The sequence below is a fragment of the Taudactylus pleione genome, unplaced genomic scaffold (assembly GCF_031769625.1).
Source record: "Taudactylus pleione unplaced genomic scaffold, aTauple2 ptg000642l, whole genome shotgun sequence".
Lineage (NCBI taxonomy): Eukaryota > Metazoa > Chordata > Amphibia > Anura > Myobatrachidae > Taudactylus > Taudactylus pleione.
In genome coordinates, this window is record NW_028285044.1 from 4390695 (window position 1) to 4409869 (window position 19175).

A 19175-nucleotide genomic window follows, 5' to 3' on the forward strand; every position below is an offset into this window, starting at 1 on the left:
TTGAGTTTCACCTGTAGTTACTATAGGGCAATTGGAGTAGAATTAGTAAAATTCTACTCCAACCCCTAGTATCACTTATTTTTAGTAAAGCAGATCGCATTTCCCATAATTGTAATAGGAAATGTGATCCGACCATGGCATAGGTACTAAAAATAAATTGTAAAAAAATACCGGGGGAAGCCCTGTGATAACGGAGAGAACAGAGGCGGGAGTCGGTACCAGAAATCAGCTATGTGGTCTAAATAGACCGCAAGCTGATTGCTGTAAAAAAAAAAAAGAAAAAAAAAAATGAAACATTTTTTTTTTTACTTACCTGAATCCTGGGACCGGTGATCGGGCCTCCGGTGATGGCTCCTCTCCGGTCAGCTGGTCTCCCACAGTGCACTGCTGCCCGGTCATCAGGTGATCGGGCCCCAGTGCAGTATGGGAGATCACCTGATCGGGAAGCCCGGAGAAGACCACTGGAGGCCAGGAGGATGCAGGTAAGTGTAATGAAGGGAGGGGGGGTCGCTGGGGTCTGCGATCGCGGGGGGCGGGGCTTAGCGCCGGGGGACGGGGCTTAGCGCTGGTGGGGGGCAGCAGCAACGGTGGGTCGGCGCATGCGTGGGCTCTTAGTCGCGGTATTTTTCCCGAAAATACCGCGACTAGAGTGCGGATGGGATCCGCATGGACAGAGCTTTATGGCAAGCTCTGTCCCTGCAAGGGATTTATAGTAAATCCCTGTGATATTGCCTGAATTCGCAATGCGAATTCACTCGGTAATATCACACTACAATCCGCATTCAATATTCGGATTGTAGTAAATAGAGCCCTAAATGTGAAGATGAACTATAGGAGGCACAAACTTGGAGACAAGTTGGAGTACTTAGAAAACAGAAATCGCAGAAATAATGTTCGTCTCATTGGTCTCCTTGAATCTGTTAAACTCAAAGATTTGATGCAACTGGTTTCCTATTGACTACTTGGCGAGTTGAGCTGTGCTTTATCTACAGAGTCACTAGTTAAAGGGTAAAGGATCCATTGTGTGGATTTCAGACCTCCTCCAATCATTATGTTAAAATTTTATTATGCTAATAAGGTCCTGCTATTGGGGGCCTATAGAAAGCACTCTGGACTCACTTGCACTAGTGATTGACTTGTACTATTCCAGGACTTTCTACTTCAGGTTCCATAGGGGTCCACAGGGTTGATCTTGCGGTATAGCTGGATTGGATCCACGGGCACAACGCAGTTAAAGCTTTGCTGATCTCATGATGCACTGGGTCCATCCTCCTATATACCCCGTCCCAGCCATAGGCACCTCAGTTTTTAGTTGCTGCCCGGCCGGAGTCGGGTCGCCTTAATGCAGGGGGGCTGCTGGACAGCCCCTAAGCTTACATTTTAGTTTAATTTATTTTTAATTTTTTACTATTTTTGAGTGGCAGCTTCAGACTGTCCATTGGACGTCTAAGCTGCCGCTCCTTCACCCTCACTGGCGCCTTGATGCCAGTACAGATCTGGGGATCGCGGCGGGATCCCAGAGTCTGTACTAGCCGGGCTCTGGGCTCTCACTTTGACTGCTGCTGGACCACTGGGGGAAAAGGTAAGCCGCGGGTCACTGCTTGCGGTGACCCGCGTGTGTCAGCCTGTTAAGTGCAGTCTTCTGCCTCCGGTCTCTGGGGATAGACCGGAGGTGCTAGCTGAGTGGTGGTGGGCTCCCCCCTAGTAGGCATACCCCATGAGACCACTAGACCAGCAGGGAATGTCATGCCGGAAGCGGGAACCGGCGTCCCTGGGGTTAAACGCTAGTCAGGGGAAAGAGCCTTCCCTGTTTAGCGGCTCCTCCCCTCAGCTCAGCGCACCTTTAGCTCTGTGTTCTGGCACTGCCGAGCTGCTCCTCCTGTGGCCACACCCCACTGAGTTCTCCGGCGGGCATCTTTGCTCTTTGCTTGGGTGGGCAGCGCAGATCTCTCCGGCGGTGTGTGGTCGATTCCCCTGTGTACCTCTCCCCTCCTAAAGGTTAGTGTAAACAGCGCTATAGCCCTCCCAGACACTGAATCTGGGCAGGTTGATTATAGTGACCAAGTGCAGGCTGTTTAACTCTGCATTGTATGTCACTTTTGCTAGTCCTGTCTGTATCTGCTGTATTTCTTTACTGTCCATCTATACCTGTCCCTTTCCTTCTCCTCCAGCCCTGGCAGGTGTGTGTGTGGGAAGGGCTTTGTCAATGATCTCACTTATATAAATCACGTATTTGTGAGGTCAGTCACATACTGTTGTGTGCTACACGTTGCCATATTTGTGGACTTGTGTGCTGCACACTTCTAAGTGCCAAGAGAACTTGTTTTTTCACTGTGTTTTTCAATAGAAACCTCTAGACTCACCCTATTTTGGTGAGATGCGTTCACATAAAGGTTTCTATAATAGCCCCTTGTTCTTCCTTCCAAGAAGAGAAGTATTCACACTCTTACAGAATTGTACTCACCTGGGATATAAATCCTTTTATCCCCAGGTGTTCCAAGGTATGAAATCCAAACCACTAATAGTCCATAGGTTTCCAATCAAATTTCCATACAGGTTTTATTGCATACAAACGAAAACACCAAACAAAAAAAATAAAAAAATATACAAGAAAAAACAATAAAATACCCCTGTGTGTCGATATGGTATGTTCCACTCTATTCTTTAAGGCTAAACAGAGGAAAAAAGAATAGAAAAATCACCACTCCTCACCCCACTGTCCCAGGAAATCAGTAGGGCTGGAAGGTCCTCAGGATGCAACAAAAGAGCCTGGATATCAGCAAATAGAAGTGGAATCAACACCTCAGCGGTCCTCTAAACACCAACGCTTTTCGGAATTACTTCCTTCCTCAGCCTTTATGTGAACGCATCTCATCAAAATAGGGTGAGTCTAGAGGTTTCTATTGAAAAACACAGTGAAAAAACAAATTCTCCTGTTGGATAATACAATCCCCTTGTTGTTCTTTATCTTTTAAAGAGATAGGATGCCTTTATCAAGACATCCGCATTGAGGACCTCATTCAGAGCCGGACGCTATTTGCGCTCGCTCGTTCAGAAAAAAGGGGTGGCTATTCAAATGATCCGTTCGCTCTTTGCGGTCTGTTCACGCCTCTAGGTCTGAACGAGCGAACCAAACATGCGGTCGTTTTTTGGAAAACTACGCCCCCTGGCCGCTCGCATCCTACGTCATGTCCGCTATTTATTAGATTCATCGAGTACATCGACCAGCGTATGAACTGCTCGCTATTCTTGTGGTTGGTTTTTCCTAACGCAATCTTGCGAGCAGTTCTGACTATAAAATAACCCAGTGACGTGGTCAATGACGCTGCTGTATTAATTATGCACACCCATAAAATGCCCGTTTTGACCTTTAAGCACGCCTGCGTTCGGATCTCCACTCCCCATTTTCAAGCACCTTCCCCTGTTACCACCCACATACGCCCCTCCTCCCGTCACTCAAAATAGCAGGCATTCGCTATTTAGCGAACAAACGATTTTCGTCCGCACTCACTGGTTCGCGCATGCGTATTACGATCTGTACGCATGCGCAGTTGTGCAAACATCGCTCGGAACGAACGAGCGGCTGCTTACGAGCGGCTCTGAATCAGGCCCTGAGTTCTAGCAGCGCTTGTGGGCTACTTTTTGATTTTTGTATATGTATCCATTCAAGATTTGGTGCTCTTGTAAGTGGGACCGTGCAGCAGCTAGAGGGCGCGAGTTACTCCATCTATTGATTGATTTTGTTGCTTAGCTTGATGTTGTAGTCATCTATAGTGCTGATTGGCATTCTCCCTTAACCAGGGTACAAGCAGTGTTGCACTCCGTTCCTCAGGCAGGATTGACAGCCAACTGGTGAAGTATTTTGGATACACCATAGGTTGGATAAAGTCCCATCTTAATAAAATGTAGGCATTTTAAAATTGGCCACGATCCTTAAATATGAAGAAGGTGAGAGCTGTCTTAGGAATCACAGGGTATTATAGAAGATATATACCCAATTTTGCAACTATTGTTGTCTTTTTGAATGACCTTACCTAGGGTAAACAGTCAGTTATAGTTAAGTGGAAGCCTAAGGCAGAAAAGGCTTTTCAGGCATTGAAGGTAGTGTTGTGCACCCAACCAGTTTGATGACACCTGTCTTTAAAAATGAAATTGCTGTGCAGACAGATGGATCAGATGTAGGGATAGGTGCTGTGTTATCTCAAAGCAAAGATGGTGAAGAGTATCTTCTAATCTATTTAAGTAGGAAATTGAATATACATGAGAGAAATTATGCCACTGTTGAAAAAGAAGCATTCACAATTAAGTGCTCATTAGAAACACTAAGGTACTACCTTTTGAAGTGCAAATTTAGATTGATTATGGATCATGCTCTGTTGAAGGATGGCTGAGAATAAAGAGACCAAAGGGAGAATATCTAGTTGGTTTTGGCATAGCCAAATTTTAAGTTTTCAGTAGAGCATAGGCCGGGAAGCCATCTGGCCAACGCAGATGCTTTGTCTCTTATTTTTTGCTTAGGGGCTACAGGTGTTCTGGCCCAAGGGTTGAAACAGGAGGTTGGGCTGGATATAAGACAAAAACACTGCAAATGTTGCCAAGGGTAGATATTTATGCCCCATGATTTTAGCATCTGTCTTTTAGCAGCCTTGATTGCCAGACCAACTGTGATAAACTAATACGGGAGTGTTAGTCTCTGTAGAGAGTCTCTCACTGCCTGGGGAACAGGTCAGAGGCTTGTTGAGAGACACTGTGATTATTGAATGTAAGTGCTGGCTAAAGACTTCTGTTTTGTAAGATGAAAGTTAGGTCCTTATACTTTCAGAGAGGGAATTATTTTGTTTAGTTAGAGCCAGACAGTCCAGGATTTACTTTTATGTTTGGTTTATTTTTGAGTTTCTAATTAAACTAGCTGTGGTGATTTGTACCAAGTAACCTGGACTGGTGTACTACTACATGGCTTGCTGCATGACAAGTGCAACCATTTATCCCAGGAGACAACACCTTTACCCTGATCTAGTCACAGTACATTTAATCATGTATAGTGGTGATTTTCTGCATTTGGTATATAGCTTTAGTGAAATATATCACTGGCCTGCTAAATGACAGGGTCAACTTCTTCAACAAAACAGCCAACACAACTGCTCTCCGCTTCCTGATATCACCTGAATCCCTGCATCTCCACTTTGTGACCATTTGGGCATACTTCTGTTCCCCTCCCCGGTCCCTTGTCCTTCTCTTTTCCCCTGACAGGTTGGTCTCCAGGCTCCTTCACTGGCACCTGGAACCTCTCAGACTTCCATTGTGCACCAGCTAGGAACTATTCCTGTAACTGTTATATTTTCCTGGTCTCAGCAATGGCTCCGTCCACTCACCTCACCGGGAATTGTTGACTCTTCGTGGGTAACATGATTGCCCTTGGCTCAGTTCAAGAACATATGCCTTTCAGCTTCTGGGGTGATGGTATAACATTTTAGGAGAGCTCCTTTTGCTATATTATAGTCCACACATATCTCTGTGTCAGGATCTGTAGCTCCTATCAGCACCTATTTGCATACATCTTCTTTTCCATGCCCATTGCTCTCAAAGCCACTGCCAAGGTCACATGTCTAAGGGGCAGTCACGATCCGGTGCAAGTGTTCCTCTGTGGAGGACGGTGACCCGGGGATTTCGGGTGACTAGGGAAGTGACTGTAGCTAGGTCTCCTAGTTGCGGCCGATCCCAGGTTTGGCTAGACGTGCCCAGAGGTGCAGAGTCTAATTCACTTGGTGGTTTTCTCCAGTGACCCCTTCAATTGGGATTGCCGCACCAAGTGAGCAGGTCGCGGCCCTCTGGAGAGGTACCTGGGAATGGCAGAAGACCAAGACTATATTAAATGCTAGAACACTGGTGGTTAACAGAATGCTTGAACTCTGGAGATGGATCTGAATGCTTGAACACAGGGGAAGAATCTGAATGCTAGAACACAGGCATGGACTGGAAATAGTTAAATATCCAGGTGCTGATTTGCACAAACAAACACAGAGCAGAGAGGACAGAGGCATATACTGGGAATGCTTAGAGATGCAGGTGTTGGTTTGTACAGAAAAACACAGGCATATACTGGGGATTACTAGATGTCCAGCTGGGAGCTAAGTAGTGATTAGCAGGAAACCTGACACCTAGGAAGCACAGAAAAGCTGTAATAGAACTAGCAGCACATATACAAAAACACATGAAAAAGACATAAAACACTGAAGTTCTGTGAGAGAGCTAAAGTCTCAGACTGAGGATTAGCATGGAAGCTAATACAATAAACTCTAGAGAACTGAGCAGGTGGAAGCAACACTAAAGGAAATAACACAGAGCAACACTGGTGAGAATCACAGGCACTGGAACAGTGAAGTTGAACAGCAGTTTCCTGTTCCTGGAGTCAGACTTAAATACCCCTGGGTAGCTGATCAGAGGATCAGCTGAGTGACCATAGGACTACCATTGGGAGAGACTAGTTAGGTGATATGAACCAATATGGCTGCGCCCATGCCCGGCACCCAGGAAACCAGGACGAACGCATGGAAGCCCTAGTGGACCCCAGGGAGAATACTCAGTCACCACTCACCTCCACTCCTAGCGTCTGACACCTAAGCCCAAGGACACCAGTGCAGAGGTGAGTAGCGGCCAATCCCAGGCCGCATCCTAACAGGAGCATTCTGATTGGCTTTTTGGGGGAGTTAATGGAAAGGAGTGCAGAGCCTTTCTGTGCAAAATTTATTTAGCAAATGGCTACTGGTACCATAGCACAGGGCACCGCAGGGCAGGGGGCGCTGTTTGGCCCTGTCAATTTTCTGTCTATTATCATTCTTACTTGTAGCTTCCTCTTATTTTATCCCCAGCATCTCCTGGCCTCCCCTATCTCACCCCTGGCCCTTCCCCATGAGGCCATGGCCCTTTTTTGGGTGCATTATGTCCCTATTTGAAAAACGGGGGTGTGCCAAAGCTCTTTCTGGCACAGGGCACCAAAAAGTCTAGTTACGGCTCTGACTGGAATACACTGTCTGCTACCTGTACTAATCTCTGGCTACATTTGCCCATATATGCTCACTTGCTGCCTTCCCAGACCTTCAGCTTATCTTTGTCTACAGACCGTCTTGACTTTTGGCCTGCTTCTGGTTATTCTTTAGTTTCTTGTCAGCCTTTATTCAGGTGTACCACAGCCTGCAGTTTGCTTAGTGACTTGCTAGTATCCATACCTATTATAAAATAGTGACTGCTCAGATAAACTTATTGGATAGGTGCATGAAAGGGAGGGGTTTATTCTAGACTAGAAAAAAAGAAAAAAAATGTCCCCAAAGCACTGCAAAAGACCAGCAATAAGATTTAAATACTACATAATAATAGAAATCCAGAGATCTTTGTTGCATATATTTGCAAAGATATGTTTAAGCCATCCGGGCCACATCAAGGTGTCTCTGTACCCGTGGTCCCTAACACTACATGATAATAGCACCCACTTTGGGTCATATAATTGTATACTGTTATGCCTCATGATATTAGCATATACATTAATATATCTAAGTTGAGAGCCAACTCACCTGGAGGCACAGAATCCTCCAAATAGCAATACAGCAACCAGCACACCATCCAAGTGCTGGTCCCATCCATGTCTCTCAGAAAAGTAATATAATATAGTGTCTACTCAGATCAATTTAATGGTCTTTCACAGGTGCATGAAAGGGAGGGTTTTATTCTAGTCTATAAAAAAAAGAAAAAAATATTCCCCAGTAGTATCCATACCTACCCTAGCTGACACATAACCTGGGAACACACCAGAACAATGAATTGGCCGGCCACCTGCCCGACAGGCCAACCGATTCAATGATTTGGGAAGTTTTTTGCACAATCAAATAGTGCATACACACTTACCAGTCCGCTGACTGACATGCCTAGCCACAGGATCCAGTAGTGAAGTCATTGTCAGCGGTTCCAGCTGCCGGCATATGGATTGGTCAGCAGGTTGGCCGTACACACAGGCAGATATAATGATACCTCTGCAAGATATATCGGCATCTGCCATGCAGCACGGTGGGCGCGATATGTCTGTGAACAATGTCGTTCACAGACATATGGGTGTACACACCTGCTGTTACAAGGAGCAATATATCATTCATTGGCTGTACGAATGATATATTGTACAGTATGTACTCTGCTTTAGTCATAAGTCTCTACTATTCTGAGCTGGCATCAGCCAAGTACCAGCGTTCTACGGGAACATCAGCTAGCTATAGGGAAATGCCTCAATATATATCTTGTTCTAGAGATTCATCTAGTGTTCAGAGGTAGCCCTAACACTCTGGGGTCCCTCCTCAGTAGTCCTCTACTTAATATCATTGTAGTGAGGAGATCATATATTTTAACCAGTCTCTCCTGGGCAAGTCTTGAAGCTCGCAGGTCATCTTAAACAATCACAGATGTCGATTAATGACGCACTGCTCTAATCAATTTGAAATGGTACAGTTACTTCTCCCTGTTACAAGGGCAATGCAGGTCTTGACGCCATCTAATTACCTTATGTTTGCTTTGGTTGCCCTCACTCCTTAAGGTGGGTACATACCTGACAGATATATGTGGGATATATCTGGGACCCGGAGGGCGGGTCGGCAGCGTGTCCCACCCCCCTCCCAGCAGCTGCTGCTGAGTGTGTATGGGCATTCTGCAGACCGCCGTACACATTTGACGATGGACAGATATGTCTGCAGACATATCTGTCCATCGGCTGTGCAGCACAGCCAATGTGATATGTTGGTGAACACCGACGTTCACCGACATATCGCGGGTACACACTGGCCGACGGGCAGCAGATATATTGGCTGATCAATTGATCAGCCAATGTATCTGTCAGTGTGTACCCAGCATTAGGCAGCCAGCTACACCTTTAGCAAATTAATAGGGGTTATGCTCTGGAAGGAACTAATTGGTTCAGCTCTAGGCGCTTCTTAGGTACTTCCTTGGGGGCCCTTCTGCTGCTGTCAGGAAACTTCCTTCCAACAACTCAGGAACTGATTCAGAGCCGCTCGCTAGATGCGATCACTCACATCCAGCGTATGCAAATTTGTCAAAGTGATGCCATGGGAAGCAATCGCTCGCCAAGGCATAAGCATACCCACATTGGCCGTGCGACACCCATTAGCGTATGTAGAGATGCCCACCAGCACACGTAATCTCCAGGAAGTGTATTAAAACATTGGTACTTCGAGCACCATCGGTAGTGATCGCAGCACCTTACCCTGTCGCAAGCACTGCGAGGACTTCAGTGTAAAAACAGGCATGTGATGTGTACTGTGACGGTCTGTTAATTATGCACACCTTAAAAATGGCGTTGAAACACCCAGGCACGCCTGCTTTCGCACCTCCACTCCCCCATTATTAGTGTCCTGCCCCTGTTACCACCCACAAACAGCCTCTCCTGTCACTCATTACACTGGGCTGTCTTTGCTGGGTGAGTGAGCGGCCTGCGATCACACAGAGTAGTTTGCGCACACGCAGAATGAAGCATGCGCGTTCGCAAACCATCGGGGCGCTTGCGAGCGCACAGCGCTAGCGAGCGGTTCTGAATCAGGTCCTTAGTGCGCTCCTCATTTCCTTTCTCTTTACTGTAGGATGAGCTTTGTATTTTTACTTGTACTAAAGATAAATTTTGGACATGACAATGGTAGAACTAGCAATAATGCAGGGGGTGTAGCAGCTATGGTGACCAGATTTATTTCATTTACTCCATAAAATAAAAATGCTTGTGTAATAATAGACAGTGCTAGGTGATGGTGTTTTAACTTCCCCATGTAGCATGTCCTGTAGCTGAAACAGCAGTGTCGACATTGATCATGTTGATTTTCATCATGTCGACACTGATGAGCTGTATTTGACACCTTTGCATCTTCAGACGCAGCCTTCATGTGAAGCCCAGGAGCAGCCCCTCCCATATGGGGACAAGCTTTGGGATGTCCCAGAGTGATCCCTGTGCCCTCTAATGGAGGAAGAAAGGAGATTTTATGTTCTTACTGGTTAAATCCTTTCCTTCGACTCCATAGGGGGCACTGGATGCCCACCCTGATGCACCTGGCTGACGGGGTTTAATTGCTTGAGTATCGGTTCTGTTCACCTTGCCTATGTGTGTGATTCAGAGTGTCTGGCTGTCTTGCTTCTCCTCGCTCCTTGCCATGGCTTGCTAACTTAACTGGCTGCTGGTGGCTGGGGCTGGGGTACAAAGGAAAGAGAGCCTGGGCTGCTGGGAAATAAATGTTAACTATTTGGTGCCCAGACTCTCCTCTCTCCAGGCTATAGCTCGAGTGATCCCTGTGCCCCCTATGGAGTCAAAGAAAAGGATTTAACAGGTAAGAACATAAATCTCCTTTTTCTGGATAATGCAATTCCACAAAGCTACACCTTATATTTAAAAACAAATACACATGTATTCTATACATTTTTATATTACTGCCATGCTTTAGTACAGGGGTGGATAACCTTTTTTCTGCTGAGGACCATTTTGATATATATAACATTATTCGCGGGCCTGGTGCATGCCACACCCCCTCCATGTGATGTCCCACAGGGGCGGGGCCAAAATTAATGGTGATTACAGCAATACCCGGAGCATCCTGAGATTGCTTTGGGGAGCTGTAAGGGCAGCGGTGTGACCATCTGAAGTGTCCTAAGGATGCTCCAGGCAACACTGCTGCATAGATTCTGGCTGCAGGATGCCATTCTAGGCACCCTGCTAGCCAAATGAGTCCAGCAGAAAAAAGCTCTGCTAGCCTGTATGTATCTGGCCTTATAAGGCCCCTGGGCCTGAGGTTCCCCATCCCTGCTTTTGTAGGTAAACACAGACCACTGTGCAAATGTCCAGCAGGAAGCATGCTAATACATCTATCACCGACCTTGTTATCTGGGAGATCGATAGCAAGGCCAGGACAGGACATTCATATTACAGTGCTCTTTTTTAAGAAATAAGTAGAGCTAGGATGTATGGTTTTTTTTCGGAAGAACTGAGTAGAGCAAGATTATCTTACTTTAATTAATTACATTTATCACCATACTGTATAATGTGACGTAGAACTGAACAGCTGGAGACAAACATCCTATAAATGTCTTTTTTATGTAAACAAAAGAAACTACTAGAAACATTAAATATTTCTGTCAAACTTGTATAGGATACTATGGACCCAATTTATTGTGTATATGTACAACTCCTATGGAGCGAGATCTTCACACGTCCACGTCCAACTATGCATGTGCAGATCTCGTACTAGTAGTTTATGCTAAGTGCCCCCTAAGCTGCTGCATGATTGCCATGGTTCGCACATTAGGGCATTAGCCCTGTTTTCTCGGAGTGATGAGGCCAGTGCCTGAGTATCCTAATTTAGAGAAGTTGTTATAATTAGTTATTATGGCCATTTCCTTCTTTGCAAAATGCCTTGTAAGTGTTAACTTCCTGGCAAATGTGTTCAAATCGATAAACATTTTAATTGGGTTTCTGTGTGAGGGCAATCATCAATCCATTACTGAGTATTGATACTTCAGATTGTGATAAATGGTGGGAATGACAAGCTGAATATATCTTTGTTTTTTGGATATACATCCTTGTTTGCCTCATCTTCTGAACTTTTGCTTCTTAAAAGGAGATATCCTATTGGACGGCATACATGCCCTCACATCTTCATTCACAGATAAGCTATTTTATGCTGTATCAGTGTCGGACTGGGGAATGAAGGGCCCACCGGGAAAATGCAGTGATAGGAGCCCATATTTAGGGGGAGGACTGAGCTCCTTAAAAATGTATATATAGTGAATACTTCTAGTGCATGCATGATAATGTACCAGATTAATAACAGCAGTGCATTGTAGAAAATACGCCATAGTCCTGTGCAGTATAATGTAACATACCAGGGCCGTAGCTAGGGTAATGCGGCCGGTGCCATCGCACAGGGCACCACAGGTCAGGGGGTGCTGTTTGGGCCTGTCAAATTTATGTTTATTATCATTCTTGCTTGTAGCTTCTCTTATTTCATCCCCAGCATCTCCTGGCCTCTCCTATCTCTTCCCTGGCCCTTCCCCATGAAGCCATGGCCCTTTTTTGGGTGCATTATGTCCCTTTGAAAAATGAGGGGGGTGCCAATGCTCTTTCTGGCACAGGGCACCAAAAAGTCTAGTTACGGCTCTGTAACATATAATAACAATGTAACATAGGTATAATGTATAGTTCAAGTGCACAGTCTTGAACCTGATCCCTAGAGGAGGGGGTGGGCCCGCAGGCAGTGGGGCCCACCGGGGGATTCCCCTGTACTCCTGTGGACCAGTCCAACCCTGTTTTGTATGATAAAGCTTGTATGCTGTATGTATTGTTCCTATTTTTTAAACTTACATAAAATGATATGGAGATATCTTTTATTGAAATATGAGGCTTTTCATAAGTGAAGTATTCTCATCTGGGAGGGGTACCAAACCTGAAAAGTTAAACTCCTGCAGTTACGCTTTTGAACAAGCATACATTAGGTATGCATATTATCAAAGGATTTTCAACCATAATATTACACTATCTGTCACGGTCCTGCGGGCCGACCCTACAGATACACCAATCGGAGAATCGCCGCCCGTGACATTTACAGGTTACCTCAGCACGTGTGGTTAACTAAACCTGGTAACTGCCACCAGCAGAAGAATATAATGCTAAAGCATAAAGTGAGTTGCTGCTCTTACCTGCACATACATTTATCAATACTTGGAAAAAAAGGTAATATGAGCCATATGAGGCCTTGGGTCATAAAAACACAGATCCAGATTTAGAATTAATGTTTAATTGAAGAATGTCTTCAAAGCTTATGTACAAAAGTTTACAAAGAATATAATAATGTTAAAAAAAATCACACAGTTACTCAAAGAAAATAAAATAATAAATGGGGAAACAAACCATTCAGGTCACGGTGGATTAAATGTTTCCGGGACGAGGCCTTCCCAGTGATGAACTCGGGATCATCTGTATCCTTTGATAGCCTCGTGCAGGATGAACCAATGGGTCAGGGTTGACTCACATATTTATGCCTGCTTTTTCCAGGCACCCCCCTCACCCCCTCCCTGGGGATGATTTTACCCTTTTCAGCTCACAGTGGATTGTTTAGCTGGTTGAAGCTCAGGGTTTCCTGGCCACCTGAACAGGGGTTCATTAATTACACACTCAGCTCTATTTGAAGTTTGGGGAACAGGCTTGGGCCAATAAACATGCCCAGTGACTAGGTGAGGAGATTCACACCCCCAGAGACTGTGGGCCTCATTCAGAGGCGGTCATAGGATGCAAGCGGTCGCTCAGAAACAGGCCGGCCGCTTGCATCCTGAATGGCCGACTCCATGTCGGTCGTTAGGCTGTGGGTTAACACCCCCAGCTCTAACGACCGCTAAGGGAGATGGTCGCGATGGTCTAGTCTGTTGGAGCAGGAAGCTCCCCACTGACATCACTGATGATGTCAGTGGGGACGCTCACAAAACGGCAAGCGTTCCGAAAGGAACGCCTCCGTTTGGCCGGGCATGCCCTCTGCCCGCCCAGCAAACGGAGTGAGCTGTCAATCAACATCGACAGCTCGCTCCGTCTGCTTCGAGCCCGCTAACGACGGGTGATCCGTCATTAGCGGGGTTCGCGCATGTGCACAACGGAGCAGTCTCCGTCGTGCGCATGCCCTGTGGACCAACATCGAGTCGGTTGCGAGCGCTCATCGCTTGCGACCGACTCTGAATAAGGTCCTGTGTCTCCCTGGTCCATTCATTCTTTGATCACTGTCCCCAAACAGAACACAGGGCTCTTAATGACTGTTTTAGGAAGACAGACCTTCTTACATCCTCGCTTGCCCAGCTTCAAAGGGGACTAGTCAAGAGGGGTTTTGTCACAAATCCACACACCAGACCTCATGCTGATTAGAGTACACAGACCCTAGAATAACGCTATACAAAGGATTGTTACATACAACTGTACAAGAGGGAAAAATACATGTTATTACCAATACAATATCATTTGCAGATATGCCCATTCTAATGTGAAATTAGCTTTTCTGCTACACTATCAGGTCGCTTGTTCTGTCACCATTTGATTCTAGAAATTCTGCTGACTCACCATCGGTTTACTGCAGGACTGAGCTGCCACCCACCTTTTTCAGTGCAGTATTTTTGCCCGTGGGGCGGCCTGTCCTGTGCTCCAGGCAGTTTCTGATAGTCAGAGGGAAGGCTAACGTTGTTGCTGCCTCACCTCTCACCTCTCCCTGTCATACTCCAATGAAAACAGCTGCTCATCTTTCATTAGCATGTGGTAGGTGAAGTAGATGCTGGGTATAGATGGCACAGGAGCATTGTGGCAGCGGCAGTGCACTGTCAGAACCCTCTGGATAGGTCGCCTGATCATCAGAGTTGTCCATCAGAGATATCACATCTCTCACTGAGAAGGGCGTGACCCTGTTTTTTTTCGGTGCAGTATTATTGCCTGCGGCACATCCCCCCCCTGCGCCCCAGGCAGTTTCTGATTGTCAGAGGGGAGGATAACCTATTGATACCTCACCGCATATCTTTTCCTGTCATACTCCAATGAAAATAGCAGAGTTTTCCACTGTTACAGAAGGAATATCATTTTCCCTTATATTAAGAATAAAGATATTAGTGTGAAGTTAATTGAGCTATTAACCTTGCAATGTTTATAAGTGATAACATATTGATCAGCAACAATTATATATATTATAAATATATCTGAACTAGAAATAATAAGTAACAAGTCTAAAAATAATAAAAGCTTGCATATAGTAAATTCACGATTATAGGAATATATGTGTTTAACTTATCGAAGATGTCAGAATGCCAAGAGGTCGCGTCATATAACATGTTGTTTCTTACTTTATGCCGACTGTAATCTACAGGCTCACAGATGCTTCCTGAGCTGGCGGTTCATAGAGGACTATGCTAAAAGATACTGTTCACCTTGCTATATGAAGATCGTGGGCTAGAGATATTAAGGCCCATCTGTCACCAGTGATTGCGTTCTCAGATAACTTTTAGAAAGTCCACATAAACGTGGCAGCAGTACAGATTAACACCATCCCCCTTTAATAATGTTCACTGATGAATTGATTTCCAGAACACTGCAGGGATCCATCAACCAACCCATAACTGATGGGAGAATGCCAGGAACCGTGCCGACCACTTATATTTATAATGTCTGATTAAAACCAACTGTCTTTAATTAGAACTCATTTGAATATGTAATTGATGGGCACAAGTACATGATAAATAGCAGGACTGAAGTGTAACCAGTGGGTTAAATAATTACTTTCTACATAGGTATATAAGTTGTAACACACAACCTGTGCTAGGCCCCACTGAGGTTTGAAAAGAGATTGTATTCAAGTAGTTCTAGTCTATGCATCGACTGGTCAGATTCACCTTTGGGGTCAGACAAGACATATATTGAGGGGCCTACTTTTACCTGTCATTAGCAGAGATGTATAATGAGCCCTTAAGACCTTATTATTATTACCAGTTATTTATATAGCGCACACATATTCAGCAGCGCTTTACAGAGAATATTTTACCATTCACATGAGTCCCTGCCCCAGTGGAGCTTACACTCTATATTCCCTATCACATGCGCACACACATACATACTAGGGTTAATCTGTATTGGGAGCCAATTAACCTACCAGTATATTTTTGGCGTGTGGGAGGAAACCGGAGTACCCGAAGGAAACCCACGCAAGCACAGGGTGAATATACAAACTCTGCACAGGTAGGGCCGTAGTGGGAATCGAACCCATGACCTCAGTGCTGTGAGGCAGTAATGCTATCCATTATGTAGACAGTTAGCCACATTGCAATAGAATATCCATTGTAAGATGTGTAGAGATGCTAAGCATTATGGGTTACTGAAAGTGATGTCCATATTCTTTAGACAAAGAGGGGCTTTGAGATAGTGTAACTCCAGACACTCTAGGACACATCCTAACTGTATATCTTTGTCTTGAGCATATCTTAGTGCTTACAGAGCATGTGCAAGAGATAAGAATGGTCCATGCTATGTTGTACCAATCAGTGCTTGATACCCAGTATGTAACAAATATGGACTTAATCTCCAGAAAATCAATACCCATGCAATGGTTTATAAATCAAGACCTAGACAAAGGCTCTTCGGCTCGTACATGGACCTGAGACTGCAGTAGAGTGTCTGCAATGTAAATTGAAAGACCTGGGCATTGTGAAATGAGGGCGCCCCAGATTAACATGAGCTACATCTTATGTTGAAGATAATGAATCACCGGTGTCATCTGAACACATAGACAAAAGTATACTGTATACTTTGTATGTTAACTGTATATTTGTTACTTATAAGTAAAGTGTGTTAATTTGTACTCACTCAGTTAGTTATGTGGTATAACCATTCACTTTGATCAGAACAAAACTCACCGTTATGCACTGAAGCTATGTGAATAAGAGCAGTTGCATTGAATCCTTAGGCATGCCTAATATCAATATTGCTGATTTGTAATCCCCTGCTAAAATATGATATAAAAGAAGAATTTTCTCTTTACTTGGTTTGGAAAGCAAAAGTTATTTCATTGCTCTAATTCCACTGATGTGTATATGGGGACGAGAGTGAGAGACACTGCACGAACCCACACAGTTCTCTGTTCCTGCAGGATGTGTATGACAGTTAGGGAGCGGATCATGAGGCATTTTGTCTCCACTTGGGCCCCCAGGTTCTGGGTTTAGCACCCTACAATGGTGATTTTCTGGTCCTCCTGGATGTTATCATTTTGTAACCCCTCACCCGGGCGCAAGTCTCTCTTGGTGTTACTGAAAGATGCCCCCTCGTCCGGGTGCAGGTCTCTCCTGGCGTTACTGCAGGCGGAGGATGTGCTCTGCTCGTTGATGCTATTACTACAGATGCCTCTGCCAATGACTCTGCAATCAGAAAGAGATCCAACATTATTAGTGATATGTTTATGTGGATGGACGTACTCTGTGTCCTACAAGTTGCAGGTTGGCTAAGGCTACTGTAACATGAAAAGGGTCACACATCAATTACACTACAGCACCAATAACCCAAGATTGGTAACTTAATGATAGTTTTCACTAATGTCTCACTCTACCACGTAAGTGAAATATAAGTTATGATGTTAGATACCATACTACCTAGTAATACGTGACAAATGACAGGAGAAAGTACTTACCATCAACATCCTCCGGCTTCTCCAGAATGGAGACACACTCTGCACAGGTCCATGTGCTCTCAGCAGATCTCAGGGCTGAGCAGGCGAGGTGGGTTCCCGCTGACCCACAGCAGTGACATCGAATTATACACCATTCACTGAGAGAGGAGACACAGAGGATAAATCTACAGCTGGAGCTATAAATCTCAGCGATGGAACACTTCGCTACGGGGAGAAATAGCCCCTAAGATACAAAATGTTTTATTGTATTCTAGAGAGGATTAAACAATTTGGCAGCTTATAAGAATGTATACATTTCAGCAATTCTATAGCAAACATTTCCCAATTTGTAGGGGAGTTATATTATACAGTTGTGTCCAAATACATCTAGCCTCCTTGCGTGCCCCTCTTGTCGCGCCATGACACGACTTTGTAGTGTTGAGTGTATTTTCATACTTTTTTTTCAAATGCATTTTAATCAAACAGTGATGTGAATCGGACTCACACGCAGCTTCTGCTGATTAAAATGATATGCGGCATGCCTATATTCTGTGTGTGACTGCGGGTGTATCTGCATGCGAAATGCTATGTTACAGTGCCAGTGGCTGCGACACTGTAACGGCTGATGTGCCACCCACACAATGGTTGATACGCCACCCGGCACAATGGTTGATATGCCACCCGGCACAATGGATAAAACACCACCCTGCTCCTCTCATTGTTTTATATTGTGGGCATTGGATATCATAATGTGTCTCTGGTGCCAAATAGAAGAGCAGCCAGGAAGAGAAGCCTTCGAGCCGCCCAACCAGCACAGTGAAGCACAAGAAAGAGAAGAACAGAATTATAGGGCAAAGGAAGAACATAGAGGCGGAGGAGTAGGTAAGTGTGGGGTGAAACCAATAACAAAGTGGGCAGCGCTGTCAAGAAAACCTAAGGTACCGGGAACTCTCTGATAAAGATTCCAATGATACAATTTATTGAATACACAATAGATTCACAACACATATAAAATATGGGATACGTTTATTATCCCGGCGCATCCTGTACCCATCCTATAACATATAATAACAGAAAATGATTATAGTAGCCAGGTTCAGAGTGTCAGCCTCTTAGTAAGCACACAGTAAATGTGAAAGATATCAGCCTCTTAGTAAATACACCGTCACATATATTATGCAAACACCCAGTAGATCCTTAGCTAATAAACGTAGGGGCCTATTTATCAAGAGTTTCGGCCGCATTAATCATGCGGAATGAGCAGGGGAACCTTCCCAGGGGCTGCTGCTGGGCTATAGCACACTGGCAGCCCTTAATAAATAAAATGCAAAAAGTTTTACCTGCCGCTCTCGCTGTGAGTTCTTCCACGTTCGCAGTGGCAGGGATCCGCGTCACACTTTTGGTGGACCTGCAGCAGTTCTCCGAAGGCGTTGTTCTCCAGTTCCCAGGATGCATCTCTGAAAGGTTAATGCGAGTTAATGCCGCTGATGTAATTATTCAATGGGACATTACAATGCTTTATTCTGTCTGTTTCATCTAGTCCAGCATTTCCCAAACTGTGCACCATGGCACCCTAATGAGACGCAGCGAACTTACAGGAGTGCAGCGCAGGTCCGGGCCTGCCTACCGCCGGGCATTTTTTTTTTTTTTTGTTATATAAGATTTTTTCTGTTCAGGCTGTAGGGAAAACAGTGAGTTCTCCCCAGCCAGTCTCTGGGACCATGCAGTACTCCTGATTGTGGGAGAACCGCATTAGGGAAGGGCCAGATTTTGGTGGGAGATACAAAGCAGCAGTTCTGGTCCTTCCTTCCTGCTGCTCTATGGTGAGGCTCCAGGGTCAGAGGAGCCTGTGCTGAGCTGTGATTGGTGGAGCCCAGGACATGTTTCTCTGACCCCAGCAGAGGGCGTGACTATAGTGACATGTCCTGGCATCATGGAAGAAGGAGCTAATGGCTCCACATCAAGGTGAGA

The 19175-nt window shown here is 45.1% G+C and overlaps 2 protein-coding genes across 2 annotated transcripts in view; both read right to left on the minus strand.

Annotated features, from left to right (window-relative positions):
* The window catches only part of LOC148479021 (E3 ubiquitin-protein ligase PHF7-like), a 46420-nt gene extending 32007 nt beyond the window's left edge, over positions 1-14413 (minus strand). The window contains exon 1 of the mRNA XM_088455105.1: positions 14268-14413. Coding sequence (XP_088311231.1) covers positions 14268-14413 — 146 coding nt within the window. The remainder of the gene's footprint in view (positions 1-14267) is intronic.
* A 2347-nt stretch (positions 14414-16760) lies between these two features.
* The window catches only part of LOC148479022 (E3 ubiquitin-protein ligase PHF7-like), a 70634-nt gene continuing 68219 nt past the window's right edge, over positions 16761-19175 (minus strand). The window contains exons 14-16 of the mRNA XM_088455106.1: positions 18545-18661; positions 17198-17362; positions 16761-16956 (exon numbers count right to left, since the gene is read on the minus strand). Of these exons, the coding sequence (XP_088311232.1) occupies positions 16761-16956; positions 17198-17362; positions 18545-18661 (478 nt within the window). The remainder of the gene's footprint in view (positions 16957-17197; positions 17363-18544; positions 18662-19175) is intronic.